Here is a 24,609-nt window from a genome sequence, read left to right on the forward strand (position 1 = left end):
AATCCATGTGAATCGAGCATCTTCATCCAAGTCCTCTGAAGAGACATGATCATTTGAAATGATTAACAGATTTACTTTAGGCTTTTTTCCCATATAAGCATTGATCAGTAAACATAAACAGAAGCACAACTGTACTGAGAACAAAACTCATTGGTTCTTGCGAAGCTCAAATGTCCTGCGTAACACGTGAGAATGAACCTCATTGGTCAAGCAAGCATAACATGAGCTTTCATGACCAAATGACCAAATTGAGTGCTGAAAGCATTGATTGCTGATCAATGTTTATATGTGTATAAAATCTTAAATTAAATATCTGTTTCAAAGATGAACGAAAGTCTTGTGGATTTGGGACAACACGAGGGTGAGTAAATGACAATATTTACATTTGTGGGTGAACTAACACAAGAGCTCTGAATGTAATATATTATTCAAATACTCTTCAAATGCTTGTTTCAGGTGTGCCTGGTGGCAGACTGTGTTGGCGGTGTCCTTTGTTTTGACGCCTTGTGTTTCAGTGGTGACAAGCAACACAGAAGCCCTGAGGGTGGCAGCAGCAACAACAGCACAGAGAGTCTAAAGGTACAGAAGAACATGCACACAAAACCACCCTGAACTCCTGCCTTGCACTTCTGTTTGAAGCTGACTGTCATTCTCTCCTTATCAGACATAAATCCACGTCTGCTCAAGTGAATCCTTCACATGTCTGCCCTTCAAAGCTTTTTTGTCTGTTCTCATATCTAAATGTCATAGGATATTTTCCCGTTCCCATTTGTCTCCTCCTCAGCTCTCTCCCTGTCTTTAAGGATTTGTTCACCCAGAAATAAAAATGTGCCATCCTTCATGTTATTGCGACCCCATATTATTTTTGTTCTGTCCAGACTTTTGTCCCCCCCAATGCGTCTACTGTTTGCAACAATAATAGATCCCCAGTACACCCTGTCTGTCTGAGCTTCTTGGTGCTGACAGTTTAATAAAAGTGCAGTCATCTGTGCAGTGCCAGTGTGTGATAAAAGGACACCACATGGCACATCAGATGATGAACAGATGCCTCGGAAACAGTGGAACGGAGGCAAAAAAAGAGTACAGGGCTCAAGAGTCACTGTGTTACACAATGGTTATTGAGTGTTGATTGATTGAAGAGTTAATATCACACAACCCCAACACATTGCAGTTACTTTTACAGTAGCTTTAGATACAGCAGTATTTCTTTAAAATAGTTTAGGTATTGAAAAATAAATAAACCTTCATTAAATAATTATAATCCATGAACCAAACCAACCAGCTCTGAGATGAATCACAATTTAGAGAAAGGAAAAAAAAGAATGAATCTCATTGCAGTTTATTAAATAAATGAAGCAAGAATATAATCTTGGATAAAAAGATGACCCAACCAATCCAAAAGGGTAACTCCCAAAAATGATCAGGAGAACTCAAACACTGGGATACAAATACACAGAACAAATGAGACGCTAAACAAGACACAGGTAAACATAATCTTGAACCAAAGAAACCAAGAGAACAGAAAATAAAAACAAGAGCACAAAAAAAGCAGTAAACAGGACTGTGTACTTAATTTTTTTTATGAGGCAATGAACTATTACTTATTTTTAAATAAAAGAATGTTAAAATATATGAAACTGTTTACTTAGTCATTCAGTTTAAAGTAAAATATTAGTTTAATGCAGGTTTTTCAGATGTCTAGAAATATTGACAGTGTAGGGAATCCATCTGGGCTGAGTTCAAAATGAGTGGTCAACGTTGGTCTCCATTTTTAAAGTAACAACTCCTCTAATTGGTCGATCTCTCTTCAGGATTGTGGGTTATGTTTTTTTCATAGGGAATTTGGCAAATATTTTTAAAATTTCGTTTAAATCGCACATCAATTGAGGCGTCTACAAAAGTATATCAGAGCTCGGAGCTCATGGTAGGTCTATCTTGAAAGGTTTATAGGATTTTGTTAAAAATCTATTTCATTTTGGTGAAAATGAATGGGGTTTATACTTCTGTTGCACTGTATGTAATTTAAAATTTATCATAACTTTGTGTTTGGCAGTCTTGTTTGACTATAGTAATTCCAGAGGTCTTAATTTGTGAATATGAAAACAGATTCCATGGTGTGAACTTCAATTTTAAGGAAAAAAGTAATAAGGAAGCATGATGACAACCACAACTGCTGAAAATTGTTAATGAGGAACATACACTTCTGGCTGCTGTACAACTGACGTCGGTTACGGTTGTCTTTATGTTCCAGGAGAAGCCATGTGCGGTGAACTCCCTGAGCCCCACTCTCCGAGGCAGCAAGCGCCTGAGTAAGAGCAACATTGATGTGTCAACCCCGTGTGATCCGCTGTCTGGAGTCCGCCATCCACTCATCCGAAAGCAAAGTGACTCGTGTGATGCAGACGTGGCCAGTGGTCAGTGTGATGTCTTTATCAGCAGGTGAGATTTGGGTTTGTTCATTGCTTCACTGACATGTGTTGACATTTTAGTTACTGCTTATTCCCTCAGGAAGAAAGGCTTCCCAATATGTCTGATTAAACATGGATGGACTTTAAATAATTTAATTAATTTAGTTGGAGTGAATGTGTTCATGTTTGTCATGTCCTGGAGTGCATGAAAATTATATTACAGAAAGATTATATATATTTTTTTCCATGTTTCTGATTAAAATGCTTGAAGCAAACATGTTTTCTTGGGAATATACTTGTAATTGGTAATGCATTTACAGTTTTCCTTCATCTTCATTATCACTTTCCACCCTGCTAGTCTTCTGTAATGTCCTTTAACTGACAAATGGCAGGGTTTTAATGATTTTAATAAAATCAAATCTTAAGATTTAATTTTTAAATCGGGTGGGCTGCACAAAAATGATAATTTGTGTAATTTTTTACATTTATTTTATTTCTTTTTTGTGGATTTAGTTGGTTTGTCTCACTTTAAAACATTCCATCCTGTTTCGTAAAATCACATAAATCATTTTAAAAGACTGGTGTCAAAATTCTCATTTACATGTTTATAAAAACACTTCATTAAATTACACAAGCATATTCATGTTGTTATAGAAATAAACAGAAATACACATGAGGAAATTCATAAACAGTCTGTGATATTTTAGATGGTTTTATGCAGATAATAAAAAAAATGTATCGCATGATATGAATACACTTAGGTAGTGTATGAAAACCTGCTTGGAATGTTATGAATGCTAATGAGTCATTCAGTTGCATTGTTCAGTTTACAGATAAAGTGATGTCTGAAATAAAAAACTAACAGTTGGCAGCCAAAAAACAAGAAAGTCGTTGAACTGAATTAATTGCTAATTGATGTGTTTGCCCTGTTTTGATTTAGTGTGTGTTTTGATTTTTTTAGTGTGTGTAGGTTCTGTCTTCACTGTGCCTGTCATCTGACCCTGTTTCCCAGTGTGTCTGATAAATTATTACGTTCACCTGTTCTGTTTATTATCTCATTCATTCTCATTTTTATAAAATGTGTTCATTGTTAGTTGTCGTCTATGTTTGAATGTGGTTGTGTTCTCCCGAAATTCCCTTTTAGATTTATTATTAAAGACTGTTCTTTTCCTTAATCTCCTGGTTCATGCGATCTTTGCAACCATATCGTGATAATACGATTTTTAGGTATCTATAAAGAAAGCCTCCATGTTAAAGAAATCTAGTGCAAGCGTAGTTCAGGCAGGCCACGCATAGCTCAGAATCAGCTGACTATCAGCTGTACAATCTCTTAAATTATTACATGACCAGCTAATCCTAATTTATTGTAAAGATGAACCCCCATACGGAACCATGGTGCCAAACTAAATCATGTTCCATTGCCAGAGTGGTCCTGACTGAAGTTATCATAAAATGGATGATTGCAATGGAATGTATCAAGGATAAAAAGAACTTGGTTCTAAAGTCTTAACAGACCTGTCATGGGGGCACATGATGACATCAGCATAAAATGAAAGCATTAATTCTGATTAATCATTAACAAAGTGTTAATAATAAATGAAGATAACTCGCTTTCCATGCCTGCTGTCTCACAGTCTGTCTCAGGATGATCAGTGTGACTCCAGGCAGGCTCTCAATCCAGGCTGCTTTGAGTTTGAAGTGTCAGATTGCTTTCTACTGGGATGCCCACTGGGGCTGGTGCTAGCAATGCGGAGGACAGTGTTACCTGCCATTGATGGTATAAATCAGTTTCCCTTTCACACGCACACACTCAAAATTGTTTATTTTTAAAGAAATATTCTGTTTTACAGAAATAATAAATGTGATTTATTTATTTATTGTTAAAATTTAGTGCTCAAAGTAGTTACCTGATGAATGGTTACTCTCTTTTATCTCTATTAGTGGCTCAGCTCCGACCAGCTTGTTCTCAGATTTTTAATCTGTTCTACCCATCGGACCCCTCTGCCTCACGCCTGGAACCTTTGCTGCACCCAGTTCTCACCCACCTTCCCCCCTTTCCTGTTTCCCGTTACCAGCGGTACCCTCTGGGTGATGGGCGCTCCACTCTCATTGGTAAGAGCTTTCTCTCAGGCTCCACAGATCGCATCACTCAAGTAAATAAGGCTGTAAAGATGTGTTTGTTTTAAATGTAAATAAAGAGAGTAAAGTACACATATTTATTATAACCTAATCTAAGTTTTAATACTTGGAAGATTTTGGGTCTTGGCAATTTGATATTTTAAGACATTAACTTTTCAACCATATTAATTCAAACTTAAAGTTCTATGAACACAGTTTTTTTCTCCATCCAAAAAAGTAATGTCACTGGTTTTTCACTGGAAAATCTGGATAACGTCTCGGCTACTGATATAACCCTCTTTCACTGATGGAGGGAACAGAGATGTTACGTCCATACTGACGTATTGAGGTCTTGGGTGCCCCAATCACCTTTGAGTTGTAAAAAACGGGCCAATGAATATTGGCGAGTGAGATTTGCATGCTAAGCCACTCCGACCCGGACATACGGGTGTATAAGGCTGTGGTTCAGGGTTGTGGCAGGAGGGATGTAACGTCTCTGTTCCCTCCTTCAGGGAACAAGGGTTACATCAGTAATCAAGACGTTTCCATTCAGTCAGTCATGTTCAATGTTACGTCGATACTGATGTATTGGGGTCCTTATGGGAAGCGCCACAGCCGCTGAACCGTTTTACGAGTGTTGGAGACGCAATGCTGGCAAGCTGTACCATGCCCTTTTGCCAACTGGACACTTGTACAGTTGTGGTAAACTGTATCTTGGACAGATATGGGACACATATGGTAATACCAAGGGGGAATCACAGCATATGGGCACCTAGCCCATTGCAAGGGCTGACCGGCCAGGCATGCACATAAGTACTGGGTCTGGCGTCAGACACATCCGCTGCGTCTGACTGCCGAAGGACACTGTAGGAACTTGATTCAGGGTTCCCCAGTAGGAAACTCACCTGAAAAGGTAGTAGGCGGTCATATCCCCCCGCTAGAGGGGAAAGGCGCAGCAAGCGAGACACAGAGTCAGCGGGAAGCACATTACCTGTTTGTACCCAACACAAGGGGAAAAAATGGCTCAACCCAGAGATTGTAGAATCTCACTAAGGTGTTAGGCATCTCCCAACCCGCAGCTCTGCAGATGTCAGAGAGGCGCCGTGCACCCAGGAGGAAGCAACACCCCGAGTAGAATGAACCCTCACTCCGATGGGGCACAGCTCACCTTGGGACTGGTACGCCAAATCGATGACATCCACTATCAAGTGGGCCAACTTCTGATTGGAGACATCTGCTTCAGAATTCAGACAAGAGCTGCTCTGAGCTTCTGAAGCTCTGCGTGTGGTCCACGTAAACATGCAGTGCTCGAACAGGACACAGGAACGTATGGGCTGGGTTTGCCTCCTCCAAGGTAGCACTTGAGTTCACCACCTGGTCCCTAAAGGGAGTGGTGGGAACTTTGGGCACATATCTGGGCTGGGGTCTCAGGATCATCTGAGACAGGGCCGGCCCAAACTCAAGGCATGATTCAGTGACCAAAATGCCTGGAGGTCCCCCACCCTCTTAAAGTGAACAAGCTTGGTCTGGAGCACTGTCTTTAGAGACAGAAACTTAAGCGGTCTCCAGGGGCTCAAAGGGAGCTGTCTCTAGATCGGAAAGGACCACAGAGAGGTCCCAGGAGGAGATGAGGCATGGACTGGGAGGATTTAACCACCTGGTACCTCTCAGGAAACTGATGACCAGGTCGTGCTTTCCCAGTGACCTGCCATCAACAGCATTGTGATGTGCTGCGATGGTGGCAACATAGACTTTAAAGGTGGAGCCTCCACTCCAACCTCTCTTGCAGGAAGGAAAGCACAGAGCTCATCTGTCATTTCCGGGGGTCTTCCCGCCAGGAAAAAAAACACTCAGCAAACAAACTCCACTTCAAATTATAAGCTCGCCTGGTAGAGGGGACTAGCTTGAGTGATAGTGTCTACCTCCGCCACTTTAGTCCTCCGTGTCCCGTCCAGAGACCACACGTGGAGGTTCCAGAGGCCTGGACGTGGGTTCCATTTGGTGCCCAGTCCCTGAGAAAGTAGGTCCTTCCTCAGGGTAATCTGCCAGGGAGGGGCTGTTGCGAGGAGCATCAGGTCCGAAAACCAGGTCCGGGTGGGCCATAAAGGTGTAACCATCAATACCTGCTCCTCGTCCTCCCTAACCTTGCACAGTGTCTGTGCGAGCAGGCTCACTGGGGGAAATGTATACTTGCGTAGGCCCCAGGGCCAGCTGTGTGACAGAGGGTCCCCTCGGTCAGGGAGTACAACAACTAGCATTGGGAGGATTCCCGTGAGGCAAACAGGTCTATCTGTGCATCCCAGAATCGACTCCAGATCAGCTGGACCACCTGGGAGTGGAGTCTTTATTCTCCGGCGAATGTCAGCTGTCGTGAGAGTGCATCGGCCGCATGATTGAGCTCGCCCGGGATGTGAACGGCGCAAAGTAAATTGAGCCACTGCTGAAACCAGAGGATGTGAGTGTATTCCGCCTTGGTGGTTGATGTACGCAACAGTAAGAGTGTTAACCAACATGTGCTTGCCCTGAAGCAATAGTCGAAACCGGTGCAGGGTGAACAGCAACCTGTTCCAGAGGCATCTGTTGTAACAACAACATGTAGAAAGGCAAGGTCTGACAAGGGGCTGAATGTTTGGCAACAGCTCAGAGTGATGGCACACGGATACGTGCCGTGGCGCCATGCCCATCTGGAGACTCGGCCATGTAGCCAATGCTGAAGTGGTCTCATGCATCAATCTGAGCGGCGTTACTGCGGCTGTGGATGCCATATGCCTCAGGAGCCTCTGAAATGGTTTCAGAACTGCTGTCTTCCGTTTGAACGTATTCAGGCAGTTCAGGACAGACTGTGTGCGCACTTCATTTTGGATCATTTAATCCAAAAACTTAGCTTAAATGCTTACGAGTAATTAAGATCATCTCTAAATTCATTGAGTTAATTTATGGTCTGTGGTTTATTGTGATGTTTTCTTGCAGTTTTTAAACTTCTGAATTTTTGAAATGCATTCTTGTACACTGACAATACAACTTAACCTGACATGTTATGCTCGTTTAAGCACAGTGATCAGCAGACCCTTTTATCCAAAGCAACTTACAGTGCACTCAAGGCATACATTTTACCAGTGATCTAGAATTGAATGACCTTGCCATTGTTAGCGACATGCTCTACTAGAGTTCTTTAAGATCATAATTATCCTGTGGTATTAGTCAGAATCACTCTGTGCCAGAAAATGTGCTCCAATTAGTCCCATTATGCAGCCAAGCTGAGGTCACAGCTAACTGAACAGAGCATCTAATGCATTGAATGCCAGGAGAGAAAACACTAATAGATTTGGGAGAAATCAAATGAAATCCTTTCACACAATTATTACACATTTAAGTGCCCCGAAAAATGCAACATTGTCTCAAAAAGCCGGATTTAGGTTTCTTTCAAGCTAGGGGATATAAATCGCTTGCAGAAGAATAACTTTCTATATGCTGAAACAGGATTGTGGCGTATTTGGAGGAGGTTTTTAAGCATTCAACGTGCTCAAATGGCTTAATTTATTAAATAGTTGTTAACAAACAAAACATATCTCAAAAAAACAAACATTAGTTCTTGGTTTGTGTGTGTCTGCTTCATCTGAACTATTGATATGACACAATTTTTTCATTCTGTGAATTAAATATATATTTTTTAAAACACAATAAATGCATTTGTTACATACAATGACTTGAATACACTTCTATCATGATTAATTTCTGAATTTAATTGTTATTGTTATACATCGTTCCTGATATCGCAATGAAGAAAAAAAAGCTAATTAAAAAGAATGAAATTCATGAAAAGTAGATTGCCAAAATCTTATGCTTATTAATATTTGAAAGCATTTTTGTCTGCCAAATCAGTCATGTGGTGTGATCAACCTGTGAAAACATTCAGAAAAATAAATAAAAATAAACTCTAAGGGCCAGATTGACTAACATCTTGCACCAGTTCAAACCTTCTTTTGCAGTTAAACAAACTACTGTCAGTATTTACTAAAGATTTACTGGGAAGTTTTTTTTGCAGCTGACCTTTATAGAGTGCCGCAGGGATTACTTTTTTTGTAGGCCAACACGGAAGTTAACATCAGCCTGGATATGTATTATATATCGTAGAATAAATAGTGAAATATCTTGAGCTTGTTTTCCCAACAGACCTTATTTCAAGCATTTTTACCAAAAACCAATTCAAAAAACCCATTGACTTCAGGATAATGGAACCAGAAGTGCTAAAGTGCTAACTCGTTTCTATGTTTTGGCCTACAAAATTCATCATCCCTACACCACTCTATTGCATATCCTTTGTAGAAGTTTCACTTTCAGATGCGAGAAGAGAGTTTTTAAATAAATCGTACAACATGATTTACTAAGTTTTGTGGTAGTAAATTTATTGGCATTTGCGCCATTATTTAAAGAGCATATCATTAAGTTGTTACTGTTTTTCTTTGAGCTTTCACAATTGTGAATAATTTTTTGTGTTGTCTTTCTTTATAATTGTTTCCCTCAAAGCAGACACCGTGCTCAGACACTTGTCAGACAGCAGTCTATCTGTAGACGGACACATAGAGGAGTGCTGTGGAGGAAGAGTGTCTCGCAGGGGCAGCCATCGTGTTGTTCCACTCGGACTCGCCCACTCTGCCTCTGATGCCGAAGGGTCTGAAACTTCCCCGAGCGAGCCTGTTAGCATCTCAAACAGTGAGTCTCAAGAGCATGTCCTTGAATCTGGTGCTTACAGGGTGTTCATATATTTAGTTAATTTCCTCATAGAAGTCAGGGGTTTTGATGTATATGAAGATATAGGCTACCTGCATGTGTGGTTCAGGCATGTATTACAGAAATCCTCTGTTTTCTCTTTCTCAGTATGTAGTAGGTGGTGGGGGTCGAAGCGATTAGATTACGTGCTATACTGTCCAGATCTGCTCACCACCTTTCCCACTATAGCACTGCCTCACCTGTTCCACGCCTCATACTGGGAGTCCACGGATGCTGTGGCTTTTATTCTTAGACAGGTAAGTGCGCTTCTTCTGACAGTTCTTGGCTCTACTACAAGGGTTGTGTAACATATAACAAATATAAAATAATAACAATAAAAATCTATTTGCTTTGCCTAGTAACAGAGGAGGGGGTTTACTGAATTGCACACATGAAGAACTAATTACATCAGAGAAAATTGATGTAATGATTCATGTCACATTTGCCATGCTCCTATTTTATTTAAACTGTTGTACTCTTTTAACCGTGGGGATTCTATCTGGGACTGGTCCTCCCGGCCGTGATTAAAGCATTTCAAAGGCATTGTCTGGAGTCTGTCTGGCTACTGCTGCACAGTAGGTTATTGGAACACTATCTTTATTCCCAAGTGATAATGTTCATAGAGAGTGAGACATCGTCTGACTCAGAGTTTCTACTCTTAGGGTATCTGGGGTTACCAACAGAGTAGTCTTGTGCAGCCAGACCTTCAGAGAGACGGCAGAAGGTCTGGACTCTATTGCAGATTTTCTTGGGCAAGGACCGCCCAAGAGGACATTTGACTGACATGTAACACAACCAATCACAGTTCGTTTTGTTCCACGTCATGTTTAGGGGCGTGCCGATATAATGTCGATGTCTCTACCATAAGGTTCATTCAAGAACGTTGTGCAAGTTTACTGCAACAATGGAGCCGCAATTTTGAAAATCCAGCGTTTAGTTGATCCTGGTAAGCGCTCATTGACACAGTTTTAAACACAACGGCTTTCTTCTTCCATGAGGGGTTTTGGCGTCACGGCATTTGTTTCAAGGCGGACCCTTTAAAGAACGCGACACACGCATCTCCCAGACATCCTGTAGAATTAAACCAATCAGATTACGACTTCGAAACTACTGAAGTGTTTCCAGAAAAGTAGCATTCAGACAACAATCTGTGGGCGTGTTGTCTGAGGCTGAGACTACTGCCAGAGAAGCTATTATTTGTAGGAATCTCATGCAGTCAAAATACTAGTCTTACGCATCTGGGTTTACTGATGTAGTCAGAGTGCGGGTCATCTGAGGATAAGTTTGGATTGGAAGTGCCAATCGTAGGTGCGTAAGGGAATTTCTACCACAGGATAGTCCACCAAAAAATTAAGATTCTGTTACCATTTACTAATACTCAATCGAATACTGCATGATTTACTCTCTTAATTTTTCTTTTTCTTCTTCTTCTTACAGGAAGAGTAATCAAAATAAGTACGGACAGGTGAACTAAATCAGTAACTAATTACTAGGCACAAGAACACAGGCAAACCAGAACAGGAAACACAGTGAAAACAAAACATGAACATACATGTTCTATTCCTTCAAGATAAATTTTAAAATCGACAGATCTTTTTTTTTCCATATTGTGACATAGAACCAAGCAAAACTTGAAAAAAAAAAGTTGGTTTAATCCATAAGTTGTTGATTGGATGCAGACAGATCTGAAAGTGAGCTTGCAGTCAATTGTGTTTAATTGGACAAAATTAGAGAAGTCATGCTAACATCACCAGAGAGAAGTCTGTCATTCACAGATAAATCATTCCAAAAAACATGCATTTAGAAAATAGATATGGTGAATTTTCATTTCATGCTTACTTTTAGATCTTACATGCAACACATATATGCTGGAGTTATGATGGATGACAAGATAAATGCTGGGTTGTCCCAAGATTTCCCCAGATATTTGCACACTTCTGCTTAAAAAAACTAAATTTCAGCCATGTTTTCCATCCGAACAGACAATAATAAAGACGGAATCAAAACTGAATGAAGTAGGGCTGTCGTTCCTGGTTTCTTTAAGGTCAGCTATAGACAGTTTGTTCAAGACTTGTATTGTTAGGAGCTACCTGTAAACACATCAATCACTACACCCTTGTGAACTGGAAAACTTTGGCATAAAAGATATCCGTTCCTCTTGATGTGTTGAAGGCTCAGGGGCTTTCTCACATTTAAACCGGTTCAGTAAATAAATACAGCGCAGTGTCAGACTAACAATAGACAGTAGAATAGGATTTATAGCTCCTACAGTTAGATGCTGCAGCTAAACAATTTCTGGGAAAACAGCACCTTTTTATATTCTGTATTACTTTTGCAAACAACATATAAATCACAAATATAATATATCAGGGGTGTTTCTTGCCTTTCATCAATAATGGGGCACTGGCCCCTCAACAAAAACGTGTTCACATTTGATACTATTTTTTATATAAATTGTTTTTACAGTATAGAGCCGTTCACAAACTGCATGCACAATCAAGAGCTCCTTCATGACAAATTATAGAAGACATTTGCCAATTTTGTTTCCTAAAATGTATTCTAGGTACAGTGAATATCCAACTCATCCAGCTCTCTTTGTGTGTTATGTCTTATAAAGTATCTCATTACTATTTCGGTATAAGAGACTGCTGCAAACGATTCAGTGCAAGTGTGAACTGTCTAGATGAATCACTGAACCACTAACAATTTTAGACCATTTGCAAACTTGTTTGACCGATTAGATCAAAAAAGCGAATGCTAGAATGCTAAACAGATGACAGAACACATAACACACGACTTGATTTGCTAAAATGTTACCTACATTATAATTATATTATGTTATATATTGCATTTTACTTGCTGCCAGGAATTAGTCACATGGCATTTGTGGTTCTGTTGACTGGCAAAAACAAACAAACTGTTAGCTGAACTGAACACCCAAGAGCAAATATGGCTGAATTCAAATCACATTCTTTCAGGGAATGCTGTATCAGCCAAGCAACTGCTATTATGATGAATGAGAATGCTAACGGATTGCTTTTTCTGCAGCTATTATAGACCTCCTTGTTTAAGACTCACGTGAACTTGTGACTCACTCCTCAATCTGTTCAAGAGCTCTGTCTACAGGGACGCTGTGTCAAACAATGAGCTTTTTCTAAACAAACAGGGGAAAAAAAAGAAGGCCAAACAGCACAGACTATGTAATAATGCTGAAATGCGTCATCCAGTGAATATATTTGGAAACATGTAGAAGTGCATTGATCCGATCAAAAGATGAAAAGAACCGCAGCTCTTTAAGTTTAATGTCTACAGCAAATGTTGTCTAATGTCATGCCAGAGAGGACACTGAACAGTTTTAACAATGCATTACTGAGAATTATGAAGTAGAAAGGAGCAGAGACAGATAGAGAAGAAAACAAAGAAAGAACTAACATTAAATGCAAAACATTGTTGTAAGCATACTAAATCAAATTGTTATTATTCAATATTTTATAAGAAACATTTTCTGTAGGGTCTGTTTTTATTTTTATTTGAATCTGTTAATAACAATTTAGTTTTTTTATTGATTTGATTTCATTCAAATTGAAAATGTTAATTTCAACTATTTTTTTTTAAAGGAAATATTTTCATGAAAATGTTCATTTTAAAATGCTATTTTAAAATGCAAAATAGAAGTGTTTTCACATTTGTCACACACTTTCGGACCTTTGAGATTCATTCGGACAAAGCCTTGCATTTATAGGATTGGACATTTACAGCAGAGTTTTTCTGCCACTCTCCTTGTCAGGTAATGCGGTGTGACTGTCTGAAGGCTGGGGAGGCCATTTGTTCGGACGCTATTCCCATCTCTCCATCCAGCCCCCGTGAGAAGTGGCTTCGCAGGCGGACACATGTCAAATTACGGGTTAATATCACATGAAATTACCTGCAATTACTCTTCTTGATGAAACAATATTGTACAGTGTGATTGATTTTATAATACATATAATTTACCTGGCAATGTAAAATAATAATAATAATGTTTCATGTCTAGTCTGCATTTTTGAACAAATAGGGGCTCTGCAGAACATTTGATTCAAAATACTGTAGTGCTATACACTACCATTTAAAAGTATGGGGTCCGTAACATTTTTTAAAAGCTTTTGAAACAAGCGTCTTGCTCTCCCAGGCTACATTTATTTATTTAATAAAATATGCAGAAAAAACAATAATATTGTGAAATATAATATTGTGACTCTTTTCTATTTTAATATGTTGTAAAATGTTGTTTTTTCATGTGATGTAAAAGCTTTTATTTTAAATATAAATCTTTTGTAACATCATAAATGCATTTACTGTACTTTTGATCAATTTAATGCATCCTTGCTGAATAAAAAAAAATTAAGTGTTCGGATCTTACTGAACCCAAACTTTTGAATGTTAGTGTATGTGTTACCGTATATATTCTGACTGTGACACAAATAAACAAGAAAGTTCTCTTTCGAAGTGGAACTCTACACTGCGTCATGGAGTTATGGAAATGCTGAGGCGACTGCGATCATGGGGGTTGCAGATGGAGCTAGCGGATGAACTTGAGATGGGTTTAACCCTATCTCAGGCATCTCCAGCTAGCTCTCAGCTCAGGCCTGCTCGGCAGCTTCTTCTGTTCGGGTGGATAGCATGTTATTAACCCGATCTAGTTCTGAGGATTGGGTGTTGAAGTGGATGAGGTCTTGAGTGAGTCTGTCTCCTTCCTCACCCCCACATACGAGGAGCTGTTCTACATTATTATCTGCACCACGGCAAAGTTAAAATTATATTGGTCAGTGGAGAGAGAATAATGTGCCCCAGGCAGTTTGGGTGAGCGATTCCTTGCAGGTCATAAGCGTCCTGCTCCAGTGAGCCTTCCTTTCCTCCCATATCTCCATACTAAGTATTTCTTAAGACTTAACTTGGACCTCAAAGACTTTTTGACTTGACCTGGACTTGGACCTCAAAGACTTGAGACTTGACTTGGACTCAAAGATTTTACTTGACTTGGCCTTTACGGACTTGTGAAAATCTCTACTCCCTTATTGTCTCCAGAAAGCATGCGCTATGGAGATGATATGGACATGCGCTCTGATGCATTGGGTGTTGCAGGTGTAGAACTGAGCTCTAACCCGGCTGCATCCCATTCTTCTACCTGCTGCCCTTCCCAGGGAAGAACGGACTATGTGATTATAATTTTTTCTTTATCATTTGTCGTCTTGCTAGTTCTAAGAGTATGAAGTGGTGTTGATGCGCCTCCCTGGTGGCACATAATTAGAGGATCTAGAGGAAGAGATTGAGTATTTCTCGCTGTCATGTCTCACTCTCCATTTGGCGCTCTTCAGTGAACTGGGTGCAGAGGCAGTTTCAGTAGCCTTCATATTTCATATGGGCAGAAGGTGGAAAAGATGGGCAATTACACTGCTCGCATCCCGAGCATCTCTCTGTCTGTTATTTCAGTGTCGGCAGTTTTAATACCGTAGCAATATGCTCCCTTTATAACAGTTAGGTTTTGATAAATGTGGATAATGGGCAAATAATACAACCTGCGTCCCACATCATCATGGGTCATACCTTCCCCCTCTGACACTTGGAGTGCAGAGGTGTTAGAGGCTCCCTCTGTGATCACATTTAAATGGGGTAGACAGTACAGGAAGATTGGGCAATACCTCTTTAGCGTCACCTTCAGGTGGCATGGTGGCTGAGAAGCATAAATTTGCTTCATGATGTTTTACATTCTAGCTAGCTGGCCCTGTTTGCAGTAACAGGTTGGCACTTCCCTTTGGGAAGGAGTATTGGGACAGAGAAGAAAAGAGGACTCTGTCGCAGCTAGCGGCCCGCTCTCTGTCATTCACTAGAACTGTAGGAATGGGCAACCATCAGCCGACAAGAGCTACTTGGTAGAGAATGGTATGAGCGTGCATTGGTGCTCGACTCTCTCAGTGGCCCTGGGAAGAAATAGTCAAATTACTTTAAGTCAATTACCAGGTAGAGCGCTTCCCTAGAATTTCTGAGGCAAAGTTTTTCTGGTTGGGCAGTCACACCACCTGTGATGATTGATAGAGAGCAAAGGGGTGGAGCTGGATGTGGCACACCATCCCTATGCTCTTTTGCTAGATCTCCCCGAAGAATATGTTTCATAGGTAAAGCGGGCAGTTGAGAGAATGGTGTTCTCTCCTGAGGTCTCTCCTGGTCGTCAGGACAGGATGCTTAATAATTTGCTCCCTTGGTGGAGGTTGTCCCTCTGGAACTAGAATGACCCTCCTCTTTGGTTGGCAGATGCAGTGAGGCTGTGATCTACCTAGTCAGTTCTACCCCTGGGTCAAATAAACTACAGAAATTAATTTAATTAAACAGAGCTGCAGAAATTGCCTCAGGCTGGTAGGTCTGGGTCACTAGGTGCGCTCTATGGCAACCTTTGTTTACAGCTTAGTTCGGTGGTGATTTCACAGCACTTTGAGCAGGCATTTGGGCAGTATGACGTACTGGGTATTTCGTTCCCATAGTGTCAACTCTGTGATGCAGTGTAGAGTTCCACTTCAAAAGGAAACGTCTCTGGTTCCCTGAGAAGGGGAACGAGACACTGCAGAGTGTTGCCATACTTTCGGCATTCCTGTGCGTTTTCCTTCAGACAAATAAAGCTGGTGATGTTCTTTCTAGGCACCCTTATATACTCTGTCGTCTCCTGACCTTGGTAGCTAATCGAGTTTGGAGTGTAACACATTCTTCAGATTCCAGCTCATGAGGAGCGTTTCCATAGTGTCAACTCCATGACGCAGTGTCTTGTTCCCCTTCTCAGGGAACCATGCTTACATTCATACCAGTCATAACTTGGGATGATACTAACCGATCAAATTCTTGTTGGTGTCAGTCAAACTTTAAGATCTCATTTTAAACTCTCCCGGCTCAAAATGTAGGCTTTTTATATAACTAATGGTAATTCAAGTTTTTTCATATTGATGCTCATGTATTGAAATATTTATTCTGCCAGTGTAGCTTGTGGGTCCTTTTCCATATTTACCTACTTTGGGTGTTGAGATCTCTTTCTAATGCATCTTATGCTGTAAACATGAATTCCTTTGAGAGTTCTTGTTAGGTATTTCCACATTCCCTAAAGAATTAGAAAGACTGTGAAGTAGAAGGCAGTTGTGATTTGCTAAGTCTCACAATATATTTAGTTGCAAATGCGTGCAAGTGCAAATGCACTGTCCTCGAGAATCATTAAAAATGTTCTGATGCAAGTAACATTCAACATCCTTTCATAAATATGACAGACAACATTTTATCTATCTTGTAAACTGGGAATGCAACCAATTTTAATATTGAGTTTATGAATATACCTTTGCTTTTAAGGCTCAATCATATTATTATTCATTAACAGAATGTAACGGCAAATCACAGAGTTCATGATGTCATTGTGACAGAGGATGGTCCACAGACGCTGGTGGGGCGATTTATGTATGGCCCTCTTGACATGGTGACCCTAACGGGAGAGAAGGTATTGTTGATGTCGTAACAACAAGCATCATGACCAATGAAACCAAAGAGGTCTGGAGAAAACTATCTGTTAAGCCGCTTTTCCGACAACGGGCCAAACTGTTCTCTTTGTTTAATCGTTCCATTTCATGCCAATCAGGCCAAGTGGCCACTGTGAGGCTGATAACAACCGCTCTTTGGAATATAACACAAACGCGCCAGTCATTGACTTGTTAACGCAGACGTTTCAGACGATATTAGATGTAAATCGCGACTGCGTTATGGAGGATGATCAGATATTTCTTTTCATTTTATTATAAAAAATGTTATGTCGCTCAAATAGCGTGCTTAACCAGCTACAGAGAAAAATGGTAGCCAGCCAACAGACAAGTGACCAATCATGAGTGGCAACGTCACTACATGCATTCTATCAACCATGCTGAGAATTCCGGGACAAGAATGGTTTGTAATCGTGCCATGCCGTACCAGACTCAAGTCGCAATACAACTGGAATCGTTCTTAGAACCGTTCGGCCCAACAGTGGAAAAGCGGCTTTAGCTGGATGGATAGCTGGGACAAAAAAGCATTTCATACAACATTTTTAAATGTTACAATTTTTACATTATGATCTTGCATGTATGTTTATGAGTTCCTGTCTGATTCTCAGGTGGATGTGTTTTTGAAGACCCAGCCTGCCTCCGGCCGTTGGGTGCTGTTTGACACTGTGGTGACCAGCAGCAACGGACGTGTTTCCTACACCATCCCTGATAATAAAAAACTGGGGGTGGGTGTTTACCCCATCAAAATGGTGGTTAAGTAAGTATGCACATTCTCATCACAAAACTGTGAATCCTCTTAATATCTTTCTATAGACCATGGAATGGAGAATGGAGGAATTTACTACCTGAGCTGGTTGCATTTCTTTATTTTTCTTTACAGAGGTGATCAGACAAGTGCTGAGGCATTCCTCACAGTGTTGCCACGGGGAATGGAGTGTGTGGTGTTTAGTATTGATGGCTCCTTTGCTGCCAGTGTCTCCCTAATGGGTAGTGATCCCAAAGTCCGCCCCGGAGCTGTGGATGTGGTCAGGTAAATGTGTGACTAATGACAAATACTTAGATCCTAGATACAATAAGTCTTAATGTGCTGCCTCATTTACCGCTGTTTGGTTATTTTTTTGTGTGCGAAATGTAGTAATTCACCTTTGGCTAAGCCCCGCCCCCCTTAGTTACTGTTGCTACCTCCGACAACTTCATCTGGGCTCTGGTTTGGTATCAACATGGCTTATGCTGTGACGGCTCTTCCTGCTGAAATTTTATCAAACTTTTATAAAGCAGCAAATAAAGTGTCCGATAGAAGTAGGCAGAAGTGTCTGCAGTGTGCGTTTGAAGGCTTTATTCAAGACAAACTGTGAAACGCGAGCAACAACAAGGCATCCAAATAGAGGCAAAAGCATAAGTTAACGGTCACAGTCAAACAATGAACCACCGCATATCCTAATGGAGACGGAGGCTGTGACTAACAATATCAGGAGCAACACTGTTCATACAAAGCTGGGTAGGTCTCTATTCACTTCTATAATCGTTATTATTTACAAAGCAAACGGACTAACGCTACGCGAGTATAAAGTTGTATTTATTAGCAGCGTGTGCTAGCGTATCAACAATTAGGCTAGAGAACCGAAATCATTTTGGGTCCCACTTTTTATTAAGTGTCTTTAACTGTGTATGAACATTTAAATTAATAATTTGATACAATGCACTTATTGTGTACATACATGTTTTTACAATATGAGCACAATAAGTACATTGTACTTTTTGGTATAAGTTCATAGTACCTAGGGACACCTAATATAAAGTGTGACCGTTTCTGTTTTAAACACATCTATTTATATTTGACTGTGTCTTCATCTATAACATTTTTATTTTGGCCTGTCCCTGTCGCAAATGCCAAAGTTTGGTTTAGTTTTCTGTCAGTATGTTTAGTCGCCTGTTTTCCTGTGTTCCTTTGTTCCCATTTTCCCGCCATTGTTGTCATGGACACTCATTCACGATCACACCTGTTAGTGTTTGAGTTAATCATCATTGTGTATTTAAGTTCCTCATTTCCTTCCTTTCATTGTGGAGTATTGTTTCTGCTATGCACACGTTTCGCATCTTGGATTATTAAAATACATTTAAATTAGAAATAGCATAATGGGAAGACAAGTAAATAATTGGCATACCTATAGCTCAAACAGTAGAGCGTTGGACATGGGTTTGAATCCCAGGTAAAGCAAGATGTAAATGTGTACCTTGAAATGCAATGTAAGTTGCTTTGGATAAAAGCCTCTGCCAAATGCATTAATTTAAATGTAAAATGTAAATAATCTCATTGCATGCAAACAAATAATCCGCTAGTAATTTTGAATGTAAAAATGCGTATTGCCGCAATGCGTATGTTAACATGTTTTACGAATGTGCGTATGTTTATTTACATCTGAACATTGGAAGATGCTGAATATTTAATAAATACTAGCTAAAATAGCTTTCAGTTTTCTATTTAAATATTTCATCAAGGTAAAAACGACAATTATGTCCATAGTAAGTCCAGTGACATTTATGTGATGACTTTTTTTTTGGTTCTAAACTTTGTGTATGCACTGAAGTTTTGTTCAGAATACATGTAATGCACATGTAAACAAATTTGTGAAGCGGATTTCTAAACTTAGGTGTTATGAATAGTCCCCTGAGGCAGTTTATTGAAACCAAAATGTGATCAAAATACAAGAGTATCAAAGACTTGACTTGAACTTGACTATGACCATAACAAACTTAACTTGAACATAAACCTGGACTAGACATGGACTCACTAAACAGTGGTTACATGAACAAAGCTAGACAAAGGAACAATGAAACATGAATGCTATGTAGACTAATGCTATGAAGACTAATGAGCAATAAGAAACAATCAAGACAATAAACCAATCACAAAACAGAATAGAGAAACACATGACCTGAACAACCAATCAGAACATTACACATGAGACAAGGGAAGCACATGACATGATCACATGAGGGCAAGAAATCACATGACAAACAGGAACTATGACTGTGACTAAAGTTCAAAATAAAAGACATTAAACATAAATATGAACCAAAACCAATGTGACATTAGGGTTCATATAAAGAGAACTTTCAGAATCTGAAATTTAATTGGATTAATTTGGATTGATGGAAATTAGTGCATGTAAACATACCAAATTTTTTACACAAATTGTAGCGTTGACTGCATTTGTCAACTGTTTGATGTCTGTGTTTTGATTATTCTCTAGACATTGGCAGGATCTTGGGTATCTGATCATCTACATTACTGGCCGTCCTGACATGCAGAAGCAGAGGGTGGTGTCCTGGCTCTCTCAACACAACTTCCCTCAGGGCATGGTCTTCTTCTCAGAAGGACTCGTCCATGACCCCTTGCGTCAGAAAACCCTTTTTCTAAAGAGTCTGGTGAAAGAGGTCTGCCTCTGCACATACCAGCCGAACATTTACATTATACATTACAATATGTTACATTAGAAGAGGATTTTGTATGTTTTGAATGTTTGTTTTTCAACTTTAAAGATGTTTGGAGTGCTGCTGGTAGAGAGAGGGAGAGGGAGAACGTGAATTTGCATAGTGCACAGAGTTAGTGTACAGCATGGTTATAAAAGGAAGTAGTAATGGATATGTGAAATCGATTGGCTGTAATTGATTACCTGTAATCTCATAAACCTTTAGTTAATTAATCTCTCTTTAAAACTCCTAATATTTTATCATGTCTCAGTTACTTTCAGATTGCACCGTTATTAAATTACACCTGGAAGAGTGCAAAAAAGCAAGTAACTGGGCAATAAAACAAAAACATGCCATGTATCTAACGTAGAGTCAGTTCTGGCAGGCAGGTCACGTTAGTCAAGCTTGCATCAGCTGACTCTCAGCTGATCCACGTCTACCTATAGGAATACGACGCCTATCACTAGCTAAGTTTCCATCCACTTGTAAATCGAATTTTCTGAAGTTAAAAAAACTCATGCGAATAAAGCTGGTGAAAGTGTGTTTCCATCCAACGGCTTTAAAGCGCATAAAAACCTGTGCGTAATGACGTCACATGCCGTTTGCGATCAAATTGGTATATCGAATTGATTTGAGACATTTAAAGGATTTTTCCATTCATTTTCGCACTGAATCGCACAACATTCAAGCCAACATTTGCAAACAAAGTTTTGCTAGACAAAATATTCAAGAAATTCAATCGAATTTTACTGTTTCCATAAGGCACTTTTCATTCGATATCACTTAATTCGGATAAAAACGTGTCGATGGAAACATAACTACTGTACACATAAGCTCCTTCAGTATTATCAGCGGTTATCGCGTTTCTCAGGAGCAAATTACCCTCCTCCATCCCCAGCTCCTCCTCTCGCCAGTCAGGATTTGGCATTCTGATTCCCCTTGAATCAGAATAAAATCTTGAATTATGTTGTACTTTAAAATCTTGAATAGTTATATTTGCAATACATTCATGTTGGTTCTGTTCTGTTTACCCCAAGGGGGGTTATTGCTGCTTGAGTTCTCGCCCAGAACGGAACCGTACCGCCAAACTGTATGCTAATTGTCAATCGTATTTGACGATAGTGGTCCTGACAGAAATATTTGTGTTTCCACATAGTGTCACATAAATATCAGTGCGGCGTATGGCTCTATGAAGGACATGTCTGTATACAGCACATTGGGACTTGCACCTAATCAGATATACATTGTGGGCAGGCCATCCAAGAAACATCAACACCAGTGCCAGGTAAAGTCGTCTTAGTTTACCAGGTTAAGATATTTTCTTGTTAGTCTGTTTTGTTAATTAACAGTACTGAATTTTCCCTCCTTTTGTCTCTTTTTCATGTGTCTTAGTTTTTGAGTGAAGGCTACGCAGCTCACCTCTCCACTCTTGAGTTTGAGCACGGCTCACGCTCAAAAAAGAACCGCATGGTGCTTCGGCAGGGATCTTTCGGCCTTTCCCCCAAAACGGACTTCCTGTCTCCATCCCCAGACTTCCTGTCCTGCAAGCGCACTCCGCTGCTGCGTCGAGCCATGTCTGTTCAGCAGCCATCTCCACCCTCATCATCCGTCTCAACCCCCAAACCTGAGCGTGCTCAGAGCCAGCCTGAATCTCATACAGACGGACCAGAGATTCGCATCCAGGCGGATGATCAAGAGGAAGATGAGGAGGAAGAAGAAGAGGGGAGAATACAGGATGTTGTACTATAAAGGAATTCCATGAGTTGTGGGAAAAGGGTATGTTGAGAAACCGCATCCCATCTAATACAGTAAGCGCTCATTAAAAACATTGTACTTTATAACCACCAGTGATGACCAGTAATGGACTTCATGTAATTTGGATTACATGATTACAACAATCAAGAACTTGTTATCATATTACATTATATTACAAAATCTGGATTATATGTATTTTACATATTGATTACATTAGCTAAAAGGCAACAACAATGCTAGTTTAGTGATGGTCATACTAATTAGGTTTAATGTTAGTTAATTAAGTGATATTAATGTTCTAATCAAGTACTAACTACCAATGAAAGTGTTAGTGTTAATGCACTTATAATTAGTGATTAGATAGTAAATAAAGAATCAAATCAAAATGTATTTATAAAGCACATAAAAAAACACAGAAAGTACCAAAGTGCTGTACAATTTCAAAGGGATAAGATAAAATACAATAAAATACAGAGAAAGAAAGGGATACAAATAAATGAAAGAGAGAGAAAAACAAGAGGAGAACAAATACGAATATAAATGCATCTAATCCAAACCTAATGGTCCTTACAAAGTAGCAAAGGCCTCATCAAACAAATACATCTTAAGACTGGTTTTAAACATGTTTACAGAAGAAGAGGATATGTGGATATTGGTAAACCATTCCACAAAAACTGTCAAAATTGTTTATTCTTGAATTTGATCCCAAAATGAAAAAGAGTTAGACTAAAATAAATCCAAAACTACGGAAGGACGCCCATGTGTTTTTCCCCCCTGTCTAATTTTGCCATGATCACAACATAAAAGCTGCTTTCTCGAGATCTTGAACATTTTTCTAGTGTTTTTTTTTTCTAGTTTGGGAGTAACAATAGTCATTTGAAGTGGATCATGGATGAGAGAACTCACTTCTACTTTGATCAGAGACTCGCTGAGGCTGAAATAGCTCTGTCTGTCAGCGATAGAGCACTTCCACATCAGTGTCTCACACTCGAGAGGGAGGCTACAACTTTATCACCATAGACACTATAGAGACGGACTATGTGGTCAATTTCATTTCCATACACCTCGAGGGATCAGGATAATATGCAAAGTTGTAGAATATTATTTGACGCTTGATGATTAAATGGTTGGTTCTCATGAAAAAATTAAGATCAAATGCAAAATATATGATTGTTTTACTGAACCCAGTAGATTAACTTGTGATCATCACGTTATATAACATAGTCCGTAGTTAACTGCCACTAGTTAACATTACTTTAAAATATAGTTAACAAGTAACAGAGGTTACCTAGAACTAGTAGTAGTTTCAGCGCTAGTTAACTGTCAGGGTCCCACGGGACTAAAGGCATCTTTGATTTTATTTTCCTGTAAACCATAACACAAAACCTTGCCGTAGCAATTTCCAAACCCAGACAGCAACATAGTGTCGGCTCAGATCCGGCCCACATCTGGTACGTGTGGAATCCACGTGTACCAGATGTGAGGCGGATCTGGGCCGACACTATGTTGCTGTCTGTGAAACATTTGCTTTTCAAGATGCACATGGAAATTTGGATGATCCTAGATGCGATCGCGGGCAGCAGCGCAAAGTTGATTATGCGCTAATTATATCTAATATTTGATGTTTTTAAAAATGTTGTAGATATAAGTAGCAAATGATAATCCCTAAAATTATTGAATATATTTTGAAACAGAGGGTCTTCTTAATGATTTTCAGTTTTTTTAAAATAAATTTAAGAATATGTAAAAGTATGGTAATTAAGGCGCCCCTGCTGTTGGGGCAAATGGCACAATAATTAACATGATAATAAACAGCTGGCTGACTTTTCCATTTGTTGAAATGACATGGTTAGATTCAGATGGTAAATATAATATATTACGTTGGTGTCCACATGATTAGAGATAAACACCATATTTATAATGAAACCATAATTTAAAAACAAACAAAAAAACACATATTAATCATATCATATAGTAAACTATAATTTATTGTTACTACTGTAAATCTATATTAAATTATTATGGGATCGCCTTCAATCCTTTCAAAATCTTTACTTTTTTAAAACATTTTGTTTCTGTATTTTTTAAAATGGACATATTTTCCTTTCCCCATGCGGGTGAGCCCTTTACCCAAACCAAATATATATATTTTTTTTAAATAAACTACTTTTATGATTTTTTTCACACAAAATCTGTTGCTCAATGTTCAATACAAGTGTTTTTTTCTAAAATCATAGGCTACATGAAAAGCACATTTCTAAGGTTTGTCTTTCGCCCCGTTGTACCCTATACTTGTATTTCACGTCATTATGACCTGTTGTTTCCTGATACCTCAGTACATTTCCGAAGTGATCTACCCATCATTATTTCTGCTCTGACATCAGCTGTGCGCAACTCATTGCTAATGCCCTACATGGTTTAGCAGAGACGGCATGCTGACGTATTCATTGGAGATGTTTCTCCGCTGTTGTCATGGAGACACCTGTTTTGTGATTGATTTGAAAGCGCTCCAATACAGAGCTCCGTTCATTTCACAAACC

At 39.5% G+C, this 24,609-nt stretch overlaps 1 protein-coding gene across 4 annotated transcripts in view; it reads left to right on the forward strand.

The window, feature by feature from the left end:
- plrdgb (PITP-less RdgB-like protein) overlaps positions 1 to 24,609 on the forward strand; it is a 106,079-nt gene that overhangs the window by 68,010 nt on the left and 13,460 nt on the right. Inside the window, exons 7-19 of one of the 4 annotated variants that reach the window (XR_013794568.1) lie at positions 457 to 579; positions 2,252 to 2,439; positions 4,043 to 4,185; positions 4,350 to 4,520; positions 9,054 to 9,239; positions 9,405 to 9,553; positions 13,084 to 13,200; positions 16,687 to 16,803; positions 17,449 to 17,597; positions 17,721 to 17,870; positions 20,095 to 20,278; positions 21,471 to 21,599; positions 21,707 to 22,122. Coding sequence is in view for 3 of the 4 variants with exons in the window: in XM_079586070.1 (XP_079442196.1) it covers positions 457 to 579; positions 2,252 to 2,439; positions 4,043 to 4,185; positions 4,350 to 4,520; positions 9,054 to 9,239; positions 9,405 to 9,553; positions 13,084 to 13,200; positions 16,687 to 16,803; positions 17,449 to 17,597; positions 17,721 to 17,870; positions 20,095 to 20,278; positions 21,471 to 21,599; positions 21,707 to 22,063 (2,163 nt within the window). In the remaining variant the exon portion in view is untranslated. The remainder of the gene's footprint in view (positions 1 to 456; positions 580 to 2,251; positions 2,440 to 4,042; positions 4,186 to 4,349; positions 4,521 to 9,053; positions 9,240 to 9,404; positions 9,554 to 13,083; positions 13,201 to 16,686; positions 16,804 to 17,448; positions 17,598 to 17,720; positions 17,871 to 20,094; positions 20,279 to 21,470; positions 21,600 to 21,706; positions 22,123 to 24,609) is intronic. The other 3 variants (XM_079586071.1, XM_079586070.1, XM_079586072.1) reach the window with 3 other exon arrangements.

This window comes from Phoxinus phoxinus, assembly GCF_949152265.1.
Source record: "Phoxinus phoxinus genome assembly, chromosome: 17".
Classification (NCBI taxonomy): domain Eukaryota; kingdom Metazoa; phylum Chordata; class Actinopteri; order Cypriniformes; family Leuciscidae; genus Phoxinus; species Phoxinus phoxinus.